This window comes from Nerophis lumbriciformis, linkage group LG21, assembly GCF_033978685.3.
Source record: "Nerophis lumbriciformis linkage group LG21, RoL_Nlum_v2.1, whole genome shotgun sequence".
Classification (NCBI taxonomy): domain Eukaryota; kingdom Metazoa; phylum Chordata; class Actinopteri; order Syngnathiformes; family Syngnathidae; genus Nerophis; species Nerophis lumbriciformis.
The window spans coordinates 25,240,001-25,258,467 of record NC_084568.2 but is presented as its reverse complement, the minus strand read 5'-3'; the positions used below and the strand labels follow the sequence as shown (position 1 = coordinate 25,258,467).

Below are 18,467 nucleotides of genomic sequence, written 5' to 3'. Positions count from 1 at the left end.
CAACTATACCTAATATATAAAGGGGTGGAAAAGTGACTATTACCTGCAGGGCAAACATTAGCTAACCAGAAGGCAATAACAATGTAAACAAAAAACACCTGCTTAAAAGATCTAATACAAACATTTATATGCACGTACAACACTTAGAACTTTTAGCATATCAGTGTGTGGAATTAAATTATGGAATGGATTAAGTAAAGAAGTTAAAAATTGTATTGATATGATCCAGTTTAAGAGGTTGTTCAAAATAATAGTGCTTACAGAGTACAAAAAAGAAGAATTATGAGAAATACTTTCAACCTTATTGAAAATAAGATATTCTTCATCTCAGTATGTTAATAATGACTGAATTAATTAATTAATTACATATTACAAAACTGTTGTATACTAATTCATAGATGTTATTTTATTATATACAAAGGTCAGTAAATGATTCTATATATTTGTAAACGCTTTGAAGTGGGAAAGGGGTGTGATTCAATAAGCTTAGCTTCTTCCTACTCCTTTTCGGGCATGATGTAAAATGAAATGATATGAAATTGTGTGATGTATTATGATGTAAGTGGGTTCATGTTCGAAATAAACTAAAAAAAGAAAGAAATGTCCCTGAGGAATGTAAGGTGGGAGTACTGTAATTACCTAACGTTACATTATTATTTTCCATAACAATTTAGCCCCCTCCACAATATTAACCCGACGTTAAAACAGAACTAGCTATTTATTGATTAGCAATTGCCGAATCATGTAACATTAGCTTAATGCTAAAAAGCCAGGTTACTATCACATTCTGTAACAGACAAATAATTTCATGTAGGCTAACGTTACCTACCTGCTACTTCTGTCTTTTCTCGTTTCTCCTCCTCTTCTTTTCTATTTTTTCTACCCTGGGCACCTGACAGTTTTGGCATCTTGTGTTGATTTTTTGATGTGGTGACGTCCAAAAAGAGTCATGCTACAGGAAGGGAGGGGGGGGGGGCGTAATGTTGTAACAAATAATATTTCTATTAAATAGGCTTTACTTTGCATTTTAATTAACGTGGGATTATTTTTTGTATTTAGAAATAATAGTACCAACTTTTTTTTTTTTTTTTTTTTCTCCAACATTTGTGGCACTGGCGTGGCGCCCCCTTATGGACGGCGCCCTTAGCATTTGCCTATACGGCCTATGCAACGAGCCGGCCCTGGTGTACAGTATGTGTATACTTAAAGGGGAACTGTCCCTTTGTTGGGGGGATTTTTGCCTTACATTCACTATTCACATGTTTTTTTTATGCATTCCAATTTGTAAATAAATGCTAGCAAGAGTCAGCTAACAATGCAGGTAATGGGTTTCACTCTTTTCCGGCTATACAGCGGTCTAAAACACGCCCCCAAACCTCCATCAGTGTTTAATAAACAGTACACACTGTAAGTATAAATGTAATGTAGTCACAGGCACATTTATAATAACATGTAATATTAACATATTTTTCTCATTAATTTCACAGACCCATCACAGCATTCGCTATTTTCTTCTACAACATCTACTATTAATCATGGAAGATTTCATAAGAGACAATAAAGATTCCAAAATGATGATCCAGAAACATAGATTTTTGAGCCTGAATATACAGAGGATGAGCTACAAGTTTTAGAAGCTACGTGCTGAACATATCCAGATTTTGTGAAACGCTAAGCATCATGTAGCAGTGTTGCTAAGTGCTAAACAAGATATATACACTACGAACATAATAAAACAATCACTTACTGTTTAATGTCTGCTTTCTAATAACCTACTGATGAGATGTTCATATGTTCCCGTTTAGATGAAGAATTAATCGTCACATCCTTCTACTGTCCAGGTGAGAGGCCTGATTTATAATCTAGAATTAACTTTCACCAACTCAGAGGCGATGCAGCAACTCAGTATGTCAATAAGCGAGTTAGCTCTCTGTAATCAATGCGCCGCTAAAAAGGTTTGTCTGCGTTAGCTCTTATAATAACAATATCACTAATACTTGGTTAATATTCAGGTCAAGAAATGTAAATTGATTTAGGATTTTTTTTTACTTTTTAGATAAGTATATGATATAGGACCTTTTATACTGCTTGATGTTCCAAACCAAAATAAAAATGATAAAAACCATGCATTTTTCATAAAAAAATGTTTTAAATAAAAACCGGTCTGGAAATTTGGCCAGTTTGGGAAAAAAAACAAAAAACAATTATTGTACTTTCTTTGTGAAAACAACTGTGCTGGAATTAGAACAGCTTGCAAACGTCCCATGTGTAGTCCACTTTTGCACCGCAAAGACCACCTGACTGTGCTAAAAACGTCGCAAACTTCTCAACCCTGACACCCGTTCTGACGTTCCTGGCAGAAGGTCGTTCCAACACGTCGTTAGCGGTAATTGCTGCAATAATAAAGTCCATTAAAGAAAAAGCTTCTGATTTCTCGTCTAATGGCCCCGACCTGCTCGTCAGATTCTGAAACCCAACACCACATGACGGGCCGATGAGGCGCTCGCGGCACCTCACGTGAGCTGGAGGTGAAATCCAATAGGAAAGCGTTTGTATCACAGAGTGGGTGGATTGATCCAGATATCGATCACATTAGATTATCACTAGCGTGGTCAGATCGATATATTTCTATTCTCTCCCATGTTTATTTTCACAAATATTATTTGTTTTTGTGATGTTGTTAATATTGTCATATGTTGGCATTGTTATGTTTGTATATTGTTATATTATATTCATATATGCTCTTTTCTTCCTGGCTCTCAACAAAGGCGCAAGCTTCCTTTCCCTCTCCCTTATCTCTCATGCTTTTTTTTTTCTTTGTCTTATCTTGTCTTAACTTTCTTGGAGCCTCTTCTTGCACTGCTCACTGGAATTAATCTAATGGCCTTTAAACGAAATGAACAAGATCTTCTTAAAGAGAAGTTTGGGTTCAGGGGAACCTGCCTGCTCTGACAAAATGTTTGTTGCTAGACACACGATGGATTCTTGGGAGAAGCGGAGGGTCGTGTGCCTGGCGATTCTTTCAGTCGAGAACGTTGTAGACATCTAACTTTTCGGAACATGAATAATAGGACATTTGCTGATATCAGAAAATTGGAAGATGCTAGCAGCCATTTAAGGCAGTGGTCCCCAACCACCGGGCCGCGGCCCGGTACCGGTCCGTTGGTCGATTGGTACCGGGCCGCACAAGAATTTTTTTTTTTAAATTAAAAAAAAAAAAAAAAAAAAAGGAATGTATTTTATTTTTTTTATTAAAAACACCAGATACACTTACAATTAGTGCACCAACCCAAAAAAACTCCCTCCCCCATTTATACTCATTCACACTCATCCGCAGGTTTCGTTTCTTTCTGTTATTAATATTTCTGGTTCCTATATTATATATCAATACAGTCTGCAGGGATACAGTCCGTAAGCACACATGATTATATTTTTTTATGACAAAAAAAAACAAAAACAAAAAAATACTCCCCCAACCCCAATTTTTTTCATTCTTTTAATTTTCTGTAAAGCACTTTGAATTGCTTTGTGTAAGAATTTTTCTTTTTAAATAAAATTGCCTTGCCGTACTGAACTTTTTTTAATTGAAATTAATTGAATATTACTAGTAGTGATATTATTTTATTTATTTATTTAGTTATTTATTCACCATGTATTTTATTTACAAAAAGTGTTTTTATTAACATATTTTTGTATTATAGTTTTTTAGTTATTTTATAGAATTTTTTTTCTTCCAAAAAAATCTGTATGCTTTTTTGTCGATATTGTTACATTGTCTTATATTATTGTTGGTTAAATTGTTCACAAATAAGTTTGTTGATTTTTTTTGTTTTCCCACAATCTTTGTGCTGTTTTTTATTCTAATTATAATCATGATCAACAAGTTAAAGACAAAACCATTTAATGATTTTAAAATAGTTGAAAGTAGTGGTGTCAGCAATACTGGCCTGTATGATTTACAGTATTGCCCACCCCTATTGTAAATAATGCAGAGTTGAGCAGAAGAAATGCAAACAGCGACAACGTGCAGACTGAGTAATTGGTTGAACGTGTCGTCATGTAAAGTGAATAACAGTCATTAAAAGTACCTCGCGACGAGTTTAATTGGCAGTCAAATGGAATGAGAGCCATGGAGGGAACAAAGACACGCTTCTTTGTTTTCATTGTGTTTCACAGACTGCACTATGTTTTCATTTATTGTTACAGAAACAGACTTCCTTGAGCATCACTATGAGACCCGCTGCTTGTTGAGAAGAGCAATTTGTGCTTTTACTGCTAGAGTCTACAAAAGTGTCCAAGAAAGCTTGTCTCTTTTTTTTTAGATAAAAAGACAATCTAATACAAGAGTGTCCAAAGTGTGGTCTGAGGGCCAAATTTGGCCCGCCAAATGGTGGTTTACCAAACTTAATGCGTACAGTATTCAAACTGAACTTTTTAAAGCTCACACAATCACTGATGGCATGTTCGCAGGGCTAACGAGATGCCATGTGATGATTTTCGCATATATATATATATATATATATATATATATATATATATATATATATATATATATATATATATATATATATATATACATATACATATACACATATATATATATATATATATATATATATATATACATTAATACATATACATATATATACATACATACATATATATACATTTACATACATACATACATATAAATATACACATATACACACACACACATATATATATATATATATATATATATATATATATATACACATATACACACACACATATATATATATATATATATATATATATATATATATATATATATATATATATATATATATATATACTGTATATACCTTGCGGTAGTTGGTGCCTGTCGTGGCGGTAATCCTAGAACCCGTTGGTGGACACCGGCGGTGAGGGATGCCGTCAAGCTGAAGAAGGAGTCCTATCGGGTTCTTTTGGCTCATAGGACTCCTGAGGCAGCGGACAGGTACCGACAGGCCAAGCGGTGTGCGGCTTCAGCGGTTGCGGAGGCAAAAACTCGGACATGGGAGGAGTTCGGGGAAGCCATGGAAAACGACTTCCGGACGGCTTCGAAGCGATTCTGGACCACCATCCGCCGCCTCAGGAAGGGGAAGCAGTGCACTATCAACACCGTGTATGGTGAGGATGGTGTTCTGCTGACCTCGACTGCGGATGTTGTGGATCGGTGGAGAGAATACTTCGAAGACCTCCTCAATCCCACCAACACGTCTTCCTATGAGGAAGCAGTGCCTGGGGAATCTGTGGTGGGCTCTTCTATTTCTGGGGCTGAGGTTGCTGAGGTAGTTAAAAAGCTCCTCGGTGGCAAGGCCCCGGGGGTGGATGAGATCCGCCCGGAGTTCCTTAAGGCTCTGGATGCTGTGGGGCTGTCTTGGTTGACAAGACTCTGCAGCATCGCATGGACATCGGGCACGGTACCTCTGGATTGGCAGACCGGGGTGGTGGTTCCTCTCTTTAAGAAGTGGAACCGAAGGGTGTGTTCTAACTACCGTGGGATCACACTCCTCAGCCTTCCTGGTAAGGTCTATTCAGGTGTACTGGAGAGGAGGCTACGCCGGATAGTCGAACCTCGGATTCAGGAGGAACAGTGTGGTTTTCGTCCTGGTCGTGGAACTGTGGACCAGCTCTATACTCTCAGCAGGGTCCTTGAGGGTGCATGGGAGTTTGCCCAACCAGTCTACATGTGCTTTGTGGACTTGGAGAAGGCATTCGACCGTGTCCCTCGGGAAGTCCTGTGGGGAGTGCTCAGAGAGTATGGGGTATCGGACTGTCTGATTTTGGCGGTCCGCTCCCTGTATGATCAGTGTCAGAGCTTGGTCCGCATTACCGGCAGTAAGTCGGACACGTTTCCAGTGAGGGTTGGACTCCGCCAAGGCTGCCCTTTGTCACCGATTCTGTTCATAACTTTTATGGACAGAATTTCTAGGCGCAGTCAAGGCGTTGAGGGCATCTGGTTTGGTGGCTGCAGGATTAGGTCTCTGCTTTTTGCAGATGATGTGGTCCTGATGGCGTCATCTGGCCAGGATCTTCAGCTCTCGCTGGATCGGTTCGCAGCCGAGTGTGAAGCGACTGGGATGAGGATCAGCACCTCCAAGTCCGAGTCCATGGTTCTCGCCCGGAAAAGGGTGGAGTGCCATCTCCGGGTTGGGGAGGAGACCCTGCCCCAAGTGGAGGAGTTCAAGTACCTCGGAGTCTTGTTCACGAGTGAGGGAAGAGTGGATCGTGAGATCGACAGGCGGATCGGTGCGGCGTCTTCAGTAATGCGGACGCTGTATCCATCCGTTGTGGTGAAGAAGGAGCTGAGCCGGAAGGCAAAGCTCTCAATTTACCGGTCCATCTACGTTCCCATCCTCACCTATGGTCATGAGCTTTGGGTTATGACCGAAAGGACAAGATCACGGGTACAAGCGGCCGAAATGAGTTTCCTCCGCCGGGTGGCAGGGCTCTCTCTTAGAGATAGGGTGAGAAGTACTGTCATCCGCGGGGAGCTGAAAGTAAAGCCGCTGCTCCTCCACATCGAGAGGAGCCAGATGAGGTGGTTCGGGCATCTGGTCAGGATGCCACCCGATCGCCTCCCGCGGGAGGTGTTTAGGGCACGTCCGACCGGTAGGAGGCCACGGGGAAGACCCAGGACACGTTGGGAAGACTATGTCTCCCGGCTGGCCTGGGAACGCCTCGGGATCCCCCGGGAAGAGCTGGACGAAGTGGCTGGGGAGAGGGAAGTCTGGGCTTCCCTGCTTAGGCTGGTGCCCCCGCGACCCGACCTCGGATAAGCGGAAGAAGATGGATGGATGGATGGATATATATATACAGTATATATATATATATATATATATATATATATATATATATATATATATATATATATATATATATATATAAGGGATGTCCGATAATGGCTTTTTGCCGATATCCGATATTCCGATATTGTCCAACTCTTTAATTACTGATACCGATATCAACTGATACCGATATCAACCGATACCGATATCAACCGATATATGCAATTGTGGAATTAACACATTATTATGCCTAATTTGGACAACCGGTGAAGATAAGGTACTTTAAAAAAAAAATCAAAAAATCAAATAAAATAAATACATTAAAAACATTTTCTTGAATAAAAAAGAAAGTAAAACAATATAACAACAGTTAGATTGAAACTAGTAATTAATGAAAATTAGTCAAATTAACTGTTAAAGGTTAGTACTATTTGTGGATCAGCAGCACGCACAATCATGTGTGCTTACGGACTGTATCCCTGCTGACTGTATTGATATATATTGATATATAATGTAGGAACCAGAATATTAATAACAGAAAGAAACAACTCTTTTGTGTGAATGAGTGTGAATGAGTGTAAATGGGGGAAGAAGTTTTTTTTGGGTTGGTGCACTAATTTTAATGTATCTTGTGTTTTTTATGTTGATTTAATAAAAAAACACAAAAAACACGATACTGACAATAAAAAAAACGATACCGATCATTTCCGATATTACAATTTAACACATTTATCGGCCGATAAAATCGGCCTGCCGATATTATCGGCTGATAGATTACTGTAATATTTAAGTAGAGTAAATACAAAAAAAAATGATAAAAAAGGTCTGTATTTGTAGTTTTTTTGCCTTCAACTTATGAAAAAAGAAATAGTGTTGCATGATTGTGTATTGACTTGTGAGTCGATGAAAAGGGTCATTGTGCGTTTCCTGCACCATAATGGCGACTACTTAGTCTGATGACACGTGTGGTGATATCATCGCGCTGATTCAAGTCGCTCAGCACTTGCCTGGATGTTGGCACTGATTCGAAGGGAGCGGCCTGGTAGAAAATTGATAAGTGACAATTAAATGTCTCCGCACATCATGCGGTAGGTTGGTTTATAGCAACAGCGGCAGCAACAACAACAACAACACGGCAGGGACTTGCAGCTCGTTGCGCAACCAGACGAGGGGACGTCAAGCCTCATCCTGTTAAATGTTCACTCTTCCACGGTAAAATGTGGTGTTGTTAATATTTGTGTGCATGCGTGCGTGGTCCACTGTGCACACGTTTGCGCAATAGCACCGTAAATCAGTCTGTTCTCATATCTGTCATAAGAAAACTCATCACTGCTCTGGCAAATGGCTGCAGGTCATATATGATATATATATATTTTTTTACATCCCTTTCAGCCAACAGCATCATTGCAAGGCAGCCGAGGGGAAATATACAACGTCTGGATCCTCGCGTCCATCTTTTTATCCTGTTATAGTTGTGTAACTAATATTTAAAAGTCAGTCTTTCCCATAAATTCATTTTTTGTTGCGGTACTGTTACGTACGGCGGAGGAAGGAGGCAACACCAAAACCAGGATCGGTTAAACGGGTTTATTGAATGTGTGTTTGGTGTGAAACGATGTGTAGGATTAACAATGTAAATGTTACCGGTGTTTGTTGTACAAACCCCGTTTCCATATGAGTTGGGAAATTGTGTTAGATGTAAATATAAACGGAATACAATGATTTGCAAATAATTTTCAACCCATATTCAGTTGAATATGCTCCAAAGACAACATATTTGATGTTCAAACTGATAAACATTTTTTTTTTTGCAAATAATTATTAAATTCAGGATTTGATGCCAGCAACACGTGACAAAGAAGTTTGGAAAGGTGGCAATAAATACTGATAAAGTTGAGGAATGCTCATCAAACACTTAGTTGGAACATCCCACAGGTGAACAGGCAAATTGGGAACAGGTGGGTGCCATGATTTGGTATGAAAGTAGATTCCATGAAATGCTCAGTCATTCACAAACAAGGATGGGGCGAGGGTCACCACTTTGTCAACAAATGCGTTATTTCACCATCTACGGTCTGTAATATCATCAAAGGGTTCAGAGAATCTGGTGAAATCACTGCACGTAAGCAGCTAAGCCCGTGACCTTCGATCCCTCAGGCTGTACTGCATCAACAAGTGACATCAGTGTGTAAAGGATATCACCACATGGGCTCAGGAACACTTCAGAAACCCACTGTCAGTAACTACAGTTGGTCGCTACATCTGTAAGTGCAAGTTAAAACTCTCCTATGCAAGGCGAAAACCGTTTATCAACAACACCCAGAAACGCCGTCGGCTTCGCTGGGCCTGAGCTCATCTAAGATGGACTGATACAAAGTGGAAAAGTGTTCTGTGGTCAGACGAGTCTACATTTCAAATTGTTTTTGAAAACTGTTGTCCAGACCTGTCTCCCATTGAAAATGTGTGGCGCATTATGAAGCCTAAAATACCACAACGGAGACCCTCGGACTGTTGAACAACTTAAGCTGTACATCAAGCAAGAATGGGAAAGAATTCCACCTGAGAAGCTTAAAAAATGTGTCACCTCAGTTCCCAAACGTTTACTGAGTGTTGTTAAAAGGAAAGGCCATGTAACGCAGTGGTGAACATGCCCTTTCCCAAATACTTTGGCGCGTGTTGAAGCCATGAAATTCTAAGTTAATTATTATTTGCAAAAAAAAAAAAAAAAAAGTTTATGAGTTTGAACATCAAATATCTTGTCTTTGTAGTGCATTCAATTGAATATGGGTTGAAAAGGATTTCCAAATCATTGTATTCCATTTACTGGACCCGGGGCTAATAGAAGTGTGGAAATTGATGTTCTGTGTACCACACACACGCACGCACGCACACACGCACGCACGCACACACGCACACACACACACAGCAGGCCTAGACAGGAGGAGGACAGAGTGTAGGTACACAGAACATCAGAGGGTCAAATGTGTGAGAAAATGAGAGCAGACAGTGTTGACAAACAATGTTGCAACATTTGTGGGAACCGCAGGTTCTGTGGGATGCAGAAACTGGCAGAGAAATTTTACGTGCAACGTTCGTATTGTTGTTACTCAGCCAGATGTTTACCTTATCCAAATAAACATCTGTTCAGTATTTTAACAAAAAAGTGTTTGATTGTGAGGCATTAAAAGCCACAAAATGCAACGGGTCCATCAGACCCACAAACGCTGGCTGAGTAACAACAATATGAACATTACACAAGGGTTAAAGGCAATTACCAGTGTAAAAACACTGCTATTTGTTAACCCTTTGGGGTACAAAGTAGGATGCATAATTTTTGACCTACTTTTGTGTTTACCTTTAAATCCCACCTTAATAACGTTCTATTATACCCAGTGGTGTGCCGTCAGGGCCAGCAAGGCCTTCTCTGCTGTCCTTACATAACCAGAAATCATGATCATAATTAAAGATGAAATTATTTTTTAATTTACTTTCCCTAAATATCTAAAAAGTATTCATATTCTCTTCATGTCATATTATGCTCCTTCCAGTGCTGTTGTTTTTAGTTTTAGCTTACCGTATTTTTCGGAGTACATGTCGCTCCAGAGTATAAGTCGCACCGGCCGAAAACGCATAACAAAGAAGGAAAAAAACATATATAAGTCGCACTGGAGTATAAGTCGCATTTTTGGGGGAAATGTATTTGATAAAACCCAACACCAAGAATAGACATTTGAAAGGCCATTTAAAATACATAAAGAATAGTGAACAACAGGCTGAATAAGTGTACGTTATATGACGCATAAATAACCAACTGAGAACGTGCCTGGTATGTTAACGTAACATATTATGGTAAGAGTCATTCAAATAACTATAACATATAGAACATGCTATACGTTTACCAAACAATCTGTCACTCCTAATCGCTAAATCCCATGAAATCTTATACGTCTAGTCTCTTACGTGAATGAGCTAAATAATATTATTTCATATTTTACGGTAATGTGTTAATCATTTCACACATAAGTCGCTCCTGAGTATAAGTCGCACCCCGGCCAAACTGAACAAAACTGCGACTTATAGTCCGAAAAATACGGTATGTTGCTTATGTTGCCATGCTGTACAAAATCTGCCAGAGGCCTTCAGAATCAACAATGCGGGCGTCCGTGCGCTGTAAGCGAACGGGTACATACAGTGATAAGGCAGTTGCGATAGCCAATCAGATCACAAGTTGTTGTCAGTAGCCTATCTAAGTAGCCTGATGTTAACGAGACTGTGATTGGATACTCACTTGTCATTCCAAAGCGAGTATCCATTCACAAGTTTCAATTCAGCAGTAAGCAGGAAGTGCTGCGCGGCAGAACAAAAACTTTGATTAGGTGGCAGATATATTGTAGCATACCGGAAGAGTTGGTGATGCAGGAAATTCTGGGAATTTGTTCTGTTGTGTTTATGTTGTGGATATATTCTCTCAAAAATGTGTTTGTCATTGTTGTTTAGTAAGGTTTCACTATATGGCACATGTTTATGACAGTGTTGGCGTTGTTCATACGGCCACCCTTAGTGTGACATGTATGGCTATTGAGTAAGTATGGCCTTCATTCACAAGTATGTTCAAAATTAACAGGATTGTTAACTATGGCAATGATTGGGCAGATAACTTTTCTTGACATCCTCAACTAAGGACCATTATTAACCCATCAAACGCCACTATATATTTGCAGGGCCATTTTCAAGAAGGATATTTAAAGAGAAACTACATCTTATGAAACGAAGTCGGCGAACCCCAGGCTAGCTCATCTGCTCTGCCGATTAAAGGCTCGCCCTTTCCACTCGAATCAGCCGACGAGAGGCTCGTACGGCGTCAAATAGGGAGTTAAAATATTTCGTTTTTTCACTTTTAATATGTTTTTTTGCAATTTCAATTTTGACAGATAAGATATGTTGTAATTACTGATGCGTTTTAATTTATATTTAAATGCACCAGAAAATAACCCGTTTTGTATACTGTTGAGGTGTTTCAATGTAGTGCGTAAATGTGTTTCTGTACAGTATTTCTCCAGCAATGGTCATGTGGTGACATAGAGGTAATCATTGAAGTCGGATATCACTGAAGGCCTCGGTGGGAAATGCATGGCCCGCCACTGGTCATACCTTGGTTAGACTCATTTTTTAAGTACAACCTCATAAATGTGACAGTAATAGTTACTTTTTTTTCATTTTGACATTTAACATTGGATCTAAAATCATCCAAAAACCCAAAATCAAAGTAGGGAAATATGTGAATAGTTTGTGTGTGTGTGTGTGTGTATATAAAAAAGTGTCTAATGTGTGTAACTTATAATGCAAATATGAAATCTATCATTAAAAAATGTATCAAACAACAAATACAAATTATGTAAAAAAAAAAGTATAATAATACTTTTGTAGAGGCTTCAGGCAGTTATTATTATTATTATTATTACAAATAAAGCTTAGTATGACATATATGCTCATAGAGGAAAAAGTAATTCCTGTGTTTGGCTTTCAAAGCCAAGTCTTTGCCTCATTTGGCCACTTGATGGCACTGTTGGCTCACCTTCCCCTTTCTCCCTCTGCCACCAAACAGCTGCTCATGCTCTGGTTGATTGATGACAACGTTTTTCCATCAATATGAAGGTGTTGCCATGTCTCATATTAAATGATGTATCACTATTTAGGTTAAAGAGTCAGAGAGAAACAACATGTATTTTTTATTTTAATAGTAAATAACTTGCCTTTGTTAAGAGTAATGGCATTAAATATATATATATATATATATATATATATATATATATTTATCTGTACAGTAATCTATTTATTTATTTATATATATGTATTTATCTGTACAGTAATCTATTTATTTGTTTATATATATTTATTTATTTTATATATATATTTATATATTATTTATATATATTTATTTATTTATATATGCACCTTATTGCTTTTTTATCCTGCACTACCATGAGCTTATGTAACGAAATTTCGTTCTTATCTGTGCTGTAAAGTTCAAATTTGAATGACAATAAAAAGGAAGTCTAAGTCTAAGTCTAAATAGACATAGTTCATGGTTTGGATTAAGCTTTAAAATTGCAACCTCATGTTGACACATTGGAAATTTTTATCATGATACTATTATACAACCACTAGCTGGGCCAATGTCACAACAATTTAATGTAACAACATTTCATATATGTTAGGAGTGCAAAAAAATTCATGCTGACTGGGGATGAATCAAATTAAAAGATTTAAGCTTTGAAAGTGCGGAAAAAAAACAACTTAACATGTAATGAGTTTTATTTTGGGGTTTAACGATACAACTTGTTCACTTCTGATACAATAACAATGTTGATATGATATTCATTAGGGATGTCCGATAATGGCTTTTTGCCGATATCCGATATTCCGATATTGTCCAACTCTTTAATTACCGATACCGATATCAACCGATTTTTACAGTCGTGGAATTAACACATAATTATGTCTAATTTGGACAACCAGGTATGGTGAAGATAAGGTACTTTAAAAAAAAAAATTAATAACATAAAATAAGATAAATAAATTAAAAACATTTTCTTGAATAAAAAAGAAAGTAAAACAATATAAAACAGTTACATGAAACTAGGAATTAATGAAAATGAGTCAAATTAACTGCTAAAGGTTAGTACTATTAGTGGACCAGCAGCACACACAATCATGTGTGCTTACGGACTGTATCCCTTGCAGACTGTATTGATATATATTGATATATAATGTAGGAACCAGAATATTAACAACAGAAAGAAACAACTATTTTGTGTGAATGAGTGTCAATGGGGGAGGGAGGTTTTTTGGGTTGGTGCACTAATTGTATGTGTATCTTGTGTTTTTTATGTTGATTTAATAAAAAAAATAAAAAATAAAAAAAACAACGATACCGATAATAAAAAAAACGATACAGATAATTTCCGATATTACATTTTAACGCATTTATCGGACGATAATATCGGCAGGCCGATATTATCGGACATCTCTAATGCTTTTTTAGATTTTGTAGCCATAAATATACTCCTCCTCCCCTCCTGAATTAGGAGGTTTCAAGGTTGGCAAGGTTCGCTATGATTCAACCCCCAATTCCAACCCTTGATGCTGAGTGCCAAGCAGGGAGGTAATGGGTCCCATTTTCATAGTCTTTGGTATGACTCGGCCGGGGTTTGAACTCACAACCTACCGATCTCAGGGCGGACACTCTAACCCAGTGGTTCTTAACCTGGGTTCGATCGAACCCTAGGGGTTCGGTGAGCCTCTGCCGCGGAGGTCAAGACACACCCGACTCATCGTGAGAATAAAAACTTCTCCCTATCGGCGTATTATGGATACCCCCAAACAATGTTCCCTCTAATTTCCATCTGATTTGCAGGTGTGTAATTTGTTGCGAGTTCATGCACTGTGATGGTTTTGTTCTTTGACAAGGTGATGCTCATCATGCATGTTTAATTTTGTGCACCAGTAAAAAAAACATATACCGTATTTTTCGGACTATAAGTCGCAGTTTTTTTCATAGTTTGGCCGGGGGTGCGACTTATACTCAGGAGCGACTTATGTGTGAAATTATTAACACATTAGCGTAAAATATCAAATAATATTATTTAGCTCATTCACGTAAGAGACTAGACGTATACGATTTAATGGGATTTAGCGATTAGGAGTGACAGATTGTTTGGTAAACGTATAGCATGTTCTATATGTTATAGTTATTTGAATGACTCTTACTATAATATGTTACGTTAACATACCAGGCACGTTCTCAGTTGGTTATTTATGCCTCCAATAACGTACACTTATTCAGCCTGTTGTTCACTATTCTTTATTTATTTTAAATTGCCTTTCAAATGTCTATTCTTGGTGTTGGGTTTTATCAAATAACTTTCCCCCAAAAAATGCGACTTATACTCCAGTGCGACTTATATATGTTTTTCTCCTTCTTTATTATGCATTTTTGGCAGGTGCGACTTATACTCCAGTGCGACTTATATATGTTTTTCTCCTTCTTTATTATGCATTTTTGGCAGGTGCGAGTTATACTCCGGTGCAACTTATACTCTGAAAAATACTGTAACTTGTCTTGAATTTGAAAAAAATCCAACATTTTATTTTTCACTAAAGAAGGGTTCGGTGAATATGAAACTGGTGGGGTTCGGTACCTCCAACAAGGTTAAGAACCACTGCTCTAACCTGATTTTTATACTACGTTTTCTCAACTAATAATTATTAGGGATCTTTGATTATGGGATACAAATAGTGCTTCTCAAAAGAAATAATGCCTCAAAATCCAAAATTAAAATGATACTTTAATTGTGGAAAAAAATGTGAATTTATATGATTTTAAGAGCATTTTTTATATGGACCTGCTTGGGTCCCAGGGGTACCAAGTGCGGGTGTTTGACGTAAAATAGTGCTTTAAAAACACATACAAATTAAAACCAACACTGACAACTGACGTGGCAGCTGTATTAATGCGTTTCTGTCTACAGAGGTAATTTCCACACTTACCAAGGCTCAGGTGTGTAAAAGAAGACATGACTCACCGTTGTCGTCAATGTTTAGGCCTGGTGTAAACGTGTAGTCTGCCTCTGTTGGTTCTGCCTCATCATCCACATCGGAGGCTAATGAGAGGGAGGAAACATGGAGGGTGTTAAACTATCGGTTGTGACCAAAGGGGTTTCTAATGTCTCCTAACTCCAGAGCTAGACAGACGCGTGCGGGAGAGCAGCGGAGCAAAGACGGAGAGGTCGAAGAAAATGGCTGGGAGCGGTCAGCCTGACAAGTCACGGCAGCAAAAGAAGAGCAGGTTGGATGGATGGAGAGGGATGAAGAGCAGTGGACTAGGGATCAAAGTGTATGAAACATACATGCATATAGGTGATACATATATATATATATATATATATATATATATATATATATATATATATATACTGTATAGAAGATGAGGCTGGACTTTCAAAGACAGAAATGCTGAACAGACACTGAGGAGTTGTGGGAAGATGGCAGGAAAGAGAAGAAGGGTATATATTGTATATGTATGTGTATTTGTACTTTACTATATGTATTACTGTATTTTCCGGACCATAGGGCGCACAGGATTATAAGGCTATAATGGTCTATTTTGGATCTTTTTTCATATATGAATTAACTCGCTGGAATATAAAGACAATATAACATACATCCATAAACGTGGATGCATATGCAAAAGTGCAATATATTTATCTGTACAGTAATCTATTTATTTATATCTGCACCTTATTGCTCTTTTATCCTGCACTACCATGAGCTAATGCAACGAAATGTTGTTCTTATCTGTACTGCAAAGTTCAAATTTGAATGACAATAAAAGGAAGTCTAAGTCTAAGTCTATTTAAGGCGCACCAGATTATAGGGCGCATTAAAGGAGTCATCCATCCATCCATTTTCTACCGCTTATTCCCTTCGGGGTCGCGGGGGGTGCTGGAGCATATCTCAGCTACAATCGGGCGGAAGGCGGGGTGCACCCTGGACAAGTCGCCACCTCATCGCAGGGCCAACACAGATAGACAGACAACATTCACACTCACATTCACACACTCGGGCCAATTTTAGTGTTGCCAATCATATTATTTAAAACAAATTCTAAATGTAAAACACTTCCTTGTGGTCTACATAACATGTAATGGTGGTTCTTTGGTCAAAATGTTGCATAGATTATGTTTTACAGATCATCTTCAAGCCGCTTTCTGACAGTCCCTTCAGGATGCGCCGTTTTGTGGGCGGTCTTATTTACGTGGCTCACCTTCGGCAGCGTCTTCTCCCCGCCATCTTTGTTGTAGCGGTGTAGCGTGCAAAGACGGGCGTGGAAGAAGTGTCAAAAGATGGAGCTAACTGTTTTAATGACATTCAGACTTTACTTCAATCAATAACGGAGCAGCATCTCCTCATCCGGAAACAAATGTGTCCCGTGAAAAAACGTCCGACCGGAACTCTGATAACTAAAGTTCCTTCGGTGAATAATGTAAACTCACTACACCGGTATGTTTTAGCGCTTTAATGGCGAGTTTACCGACAGATATAAGTAAGAACTTTACACTACTTTATATTAGAAATGGCAACAGCGGAGGATGAATGTCCCATAACAAGAAGATAGAGGAAAAGAAGAAGCTTATCGACTGCGGTGTTGGCACGGACTACAAAGGTGGAAGCGCGCAGTTTTTACGTATTTACGCAGATCCCAAAATACAGATCAGCAGGTACCAGAAGGTAAGAAAAAGTTGCTTTTGCATAATATTGCGAAACAAAACGCCAGATAATATGTCTTACCTTCTAAACACACCATAACAATACTCCTATGTTTACCGCATCAAGCGGTGCGGCTTCATAGCTTACCAAAGTCGTACTAAAACATTTTGATACATTTTTTAGCGCCGTGTGTAATGTTCTATATTTTCAATGGAACATTTAAAATGTTGGTGTTGTTTACTTGGGACCCATCATAGTGCAGCCTACACTTATCTCTTATGTTTGACTGCCATCTACTGGTCACACTTATCATTACACCATGTACTAAATAAAATAGCTTCGAGGTGGGTAAGCTCAACCAAACTTATTCCTTACATTAGACGCACTGGGTTATAAGGCGCACTGTCAAGTTTTGAGAAGAAAAAAAAAGGTTTTTAAGTGCACCTTATAGTCCGGAAAATACGGTATGTAATATTGGAAAACATGTTTAAGTCACTCTCGTTGATATCGACAATCCATCTATGTTGACCAACTAAGTCCTGGTCCACCGTGTTTTGCTTATTACTAAAATGTGCCAGCCTAATTTGACGTTGACACAATCGGTCGACTGCTTTTGTCGACATGAGGGACATGAGGACCAAAAAAGTGAAAAATGGGTCAGTTAATTTTGAGTTGCAAGTTCATCGTTATTGCTTAACAGAGGACATAACTACTCTCTAGTTACACAGTATTAAAACATTGCACACTGTGACTTCCTGTTCAGGCTTCAAAATAAAAGCATGGCCGTTTTAAATTTAATTCTACCGCAACAACCAACACAATGCACCTATTTAATTTTGATAGACTGTTAACCACCAGAAGAAATACATATACATGTGTGTATATATATATATATATATATATATATATATATATATATATATATATATATATATATATATATATATATATATATATATACATATATATGTATATATATATATATATATATATATATATATATATATATATATATATACATATATATGTATATATATATATATATATATATATATATATATATATATATATATATATATATATATATATATATATATATATATATATACACAGGTAAAAGCCAGTAAATTAGAATATTTTGAAAAACTTGATTTATTTCAGTAATTGCATTCAAAAGGTGTAACTTGTACATTATATTTATTCATTGCACACAGACTGATGCATTCAAATGTTTATTTCATTTAATTTTGATGATTTGAAGTGGCAACAAATGAAAATCCAAAATTCCGTGTGTCACAAAATTAGAATATTGTGTAAGGCTAATACAAAAAAGGGATTTTTAGAAATGTTGGCCAACTGAAAAGTATGAAAATGAAAAACATG

General features: G+C 37.7%; 1 protein-coding gene across 2 annotated transcripts in view; it reads right to left on the bottom strand.

Moving 5' to 3' along the window:
* efna3b (ephrin-A3b) overlaps window positions 1-18,467 on the bottom strand; it is a 346,280-nt gene that overhangs the window by 20,364 nt on the left and 307,449 nt on the right. For both annotated transcript variants that reach the window (XM_061982582.1, XM_061982581.1), the window contains exon 5: window positions 15,401-15,478. In XM_061982582.1, the coding sequence (XP_061838566.1) occupies window positions 15,401-15,478 (78 nt within the window). The remainder of the gene's footprint in view (window positions 1-15,400; window positions 15,479-18,467) is intronic.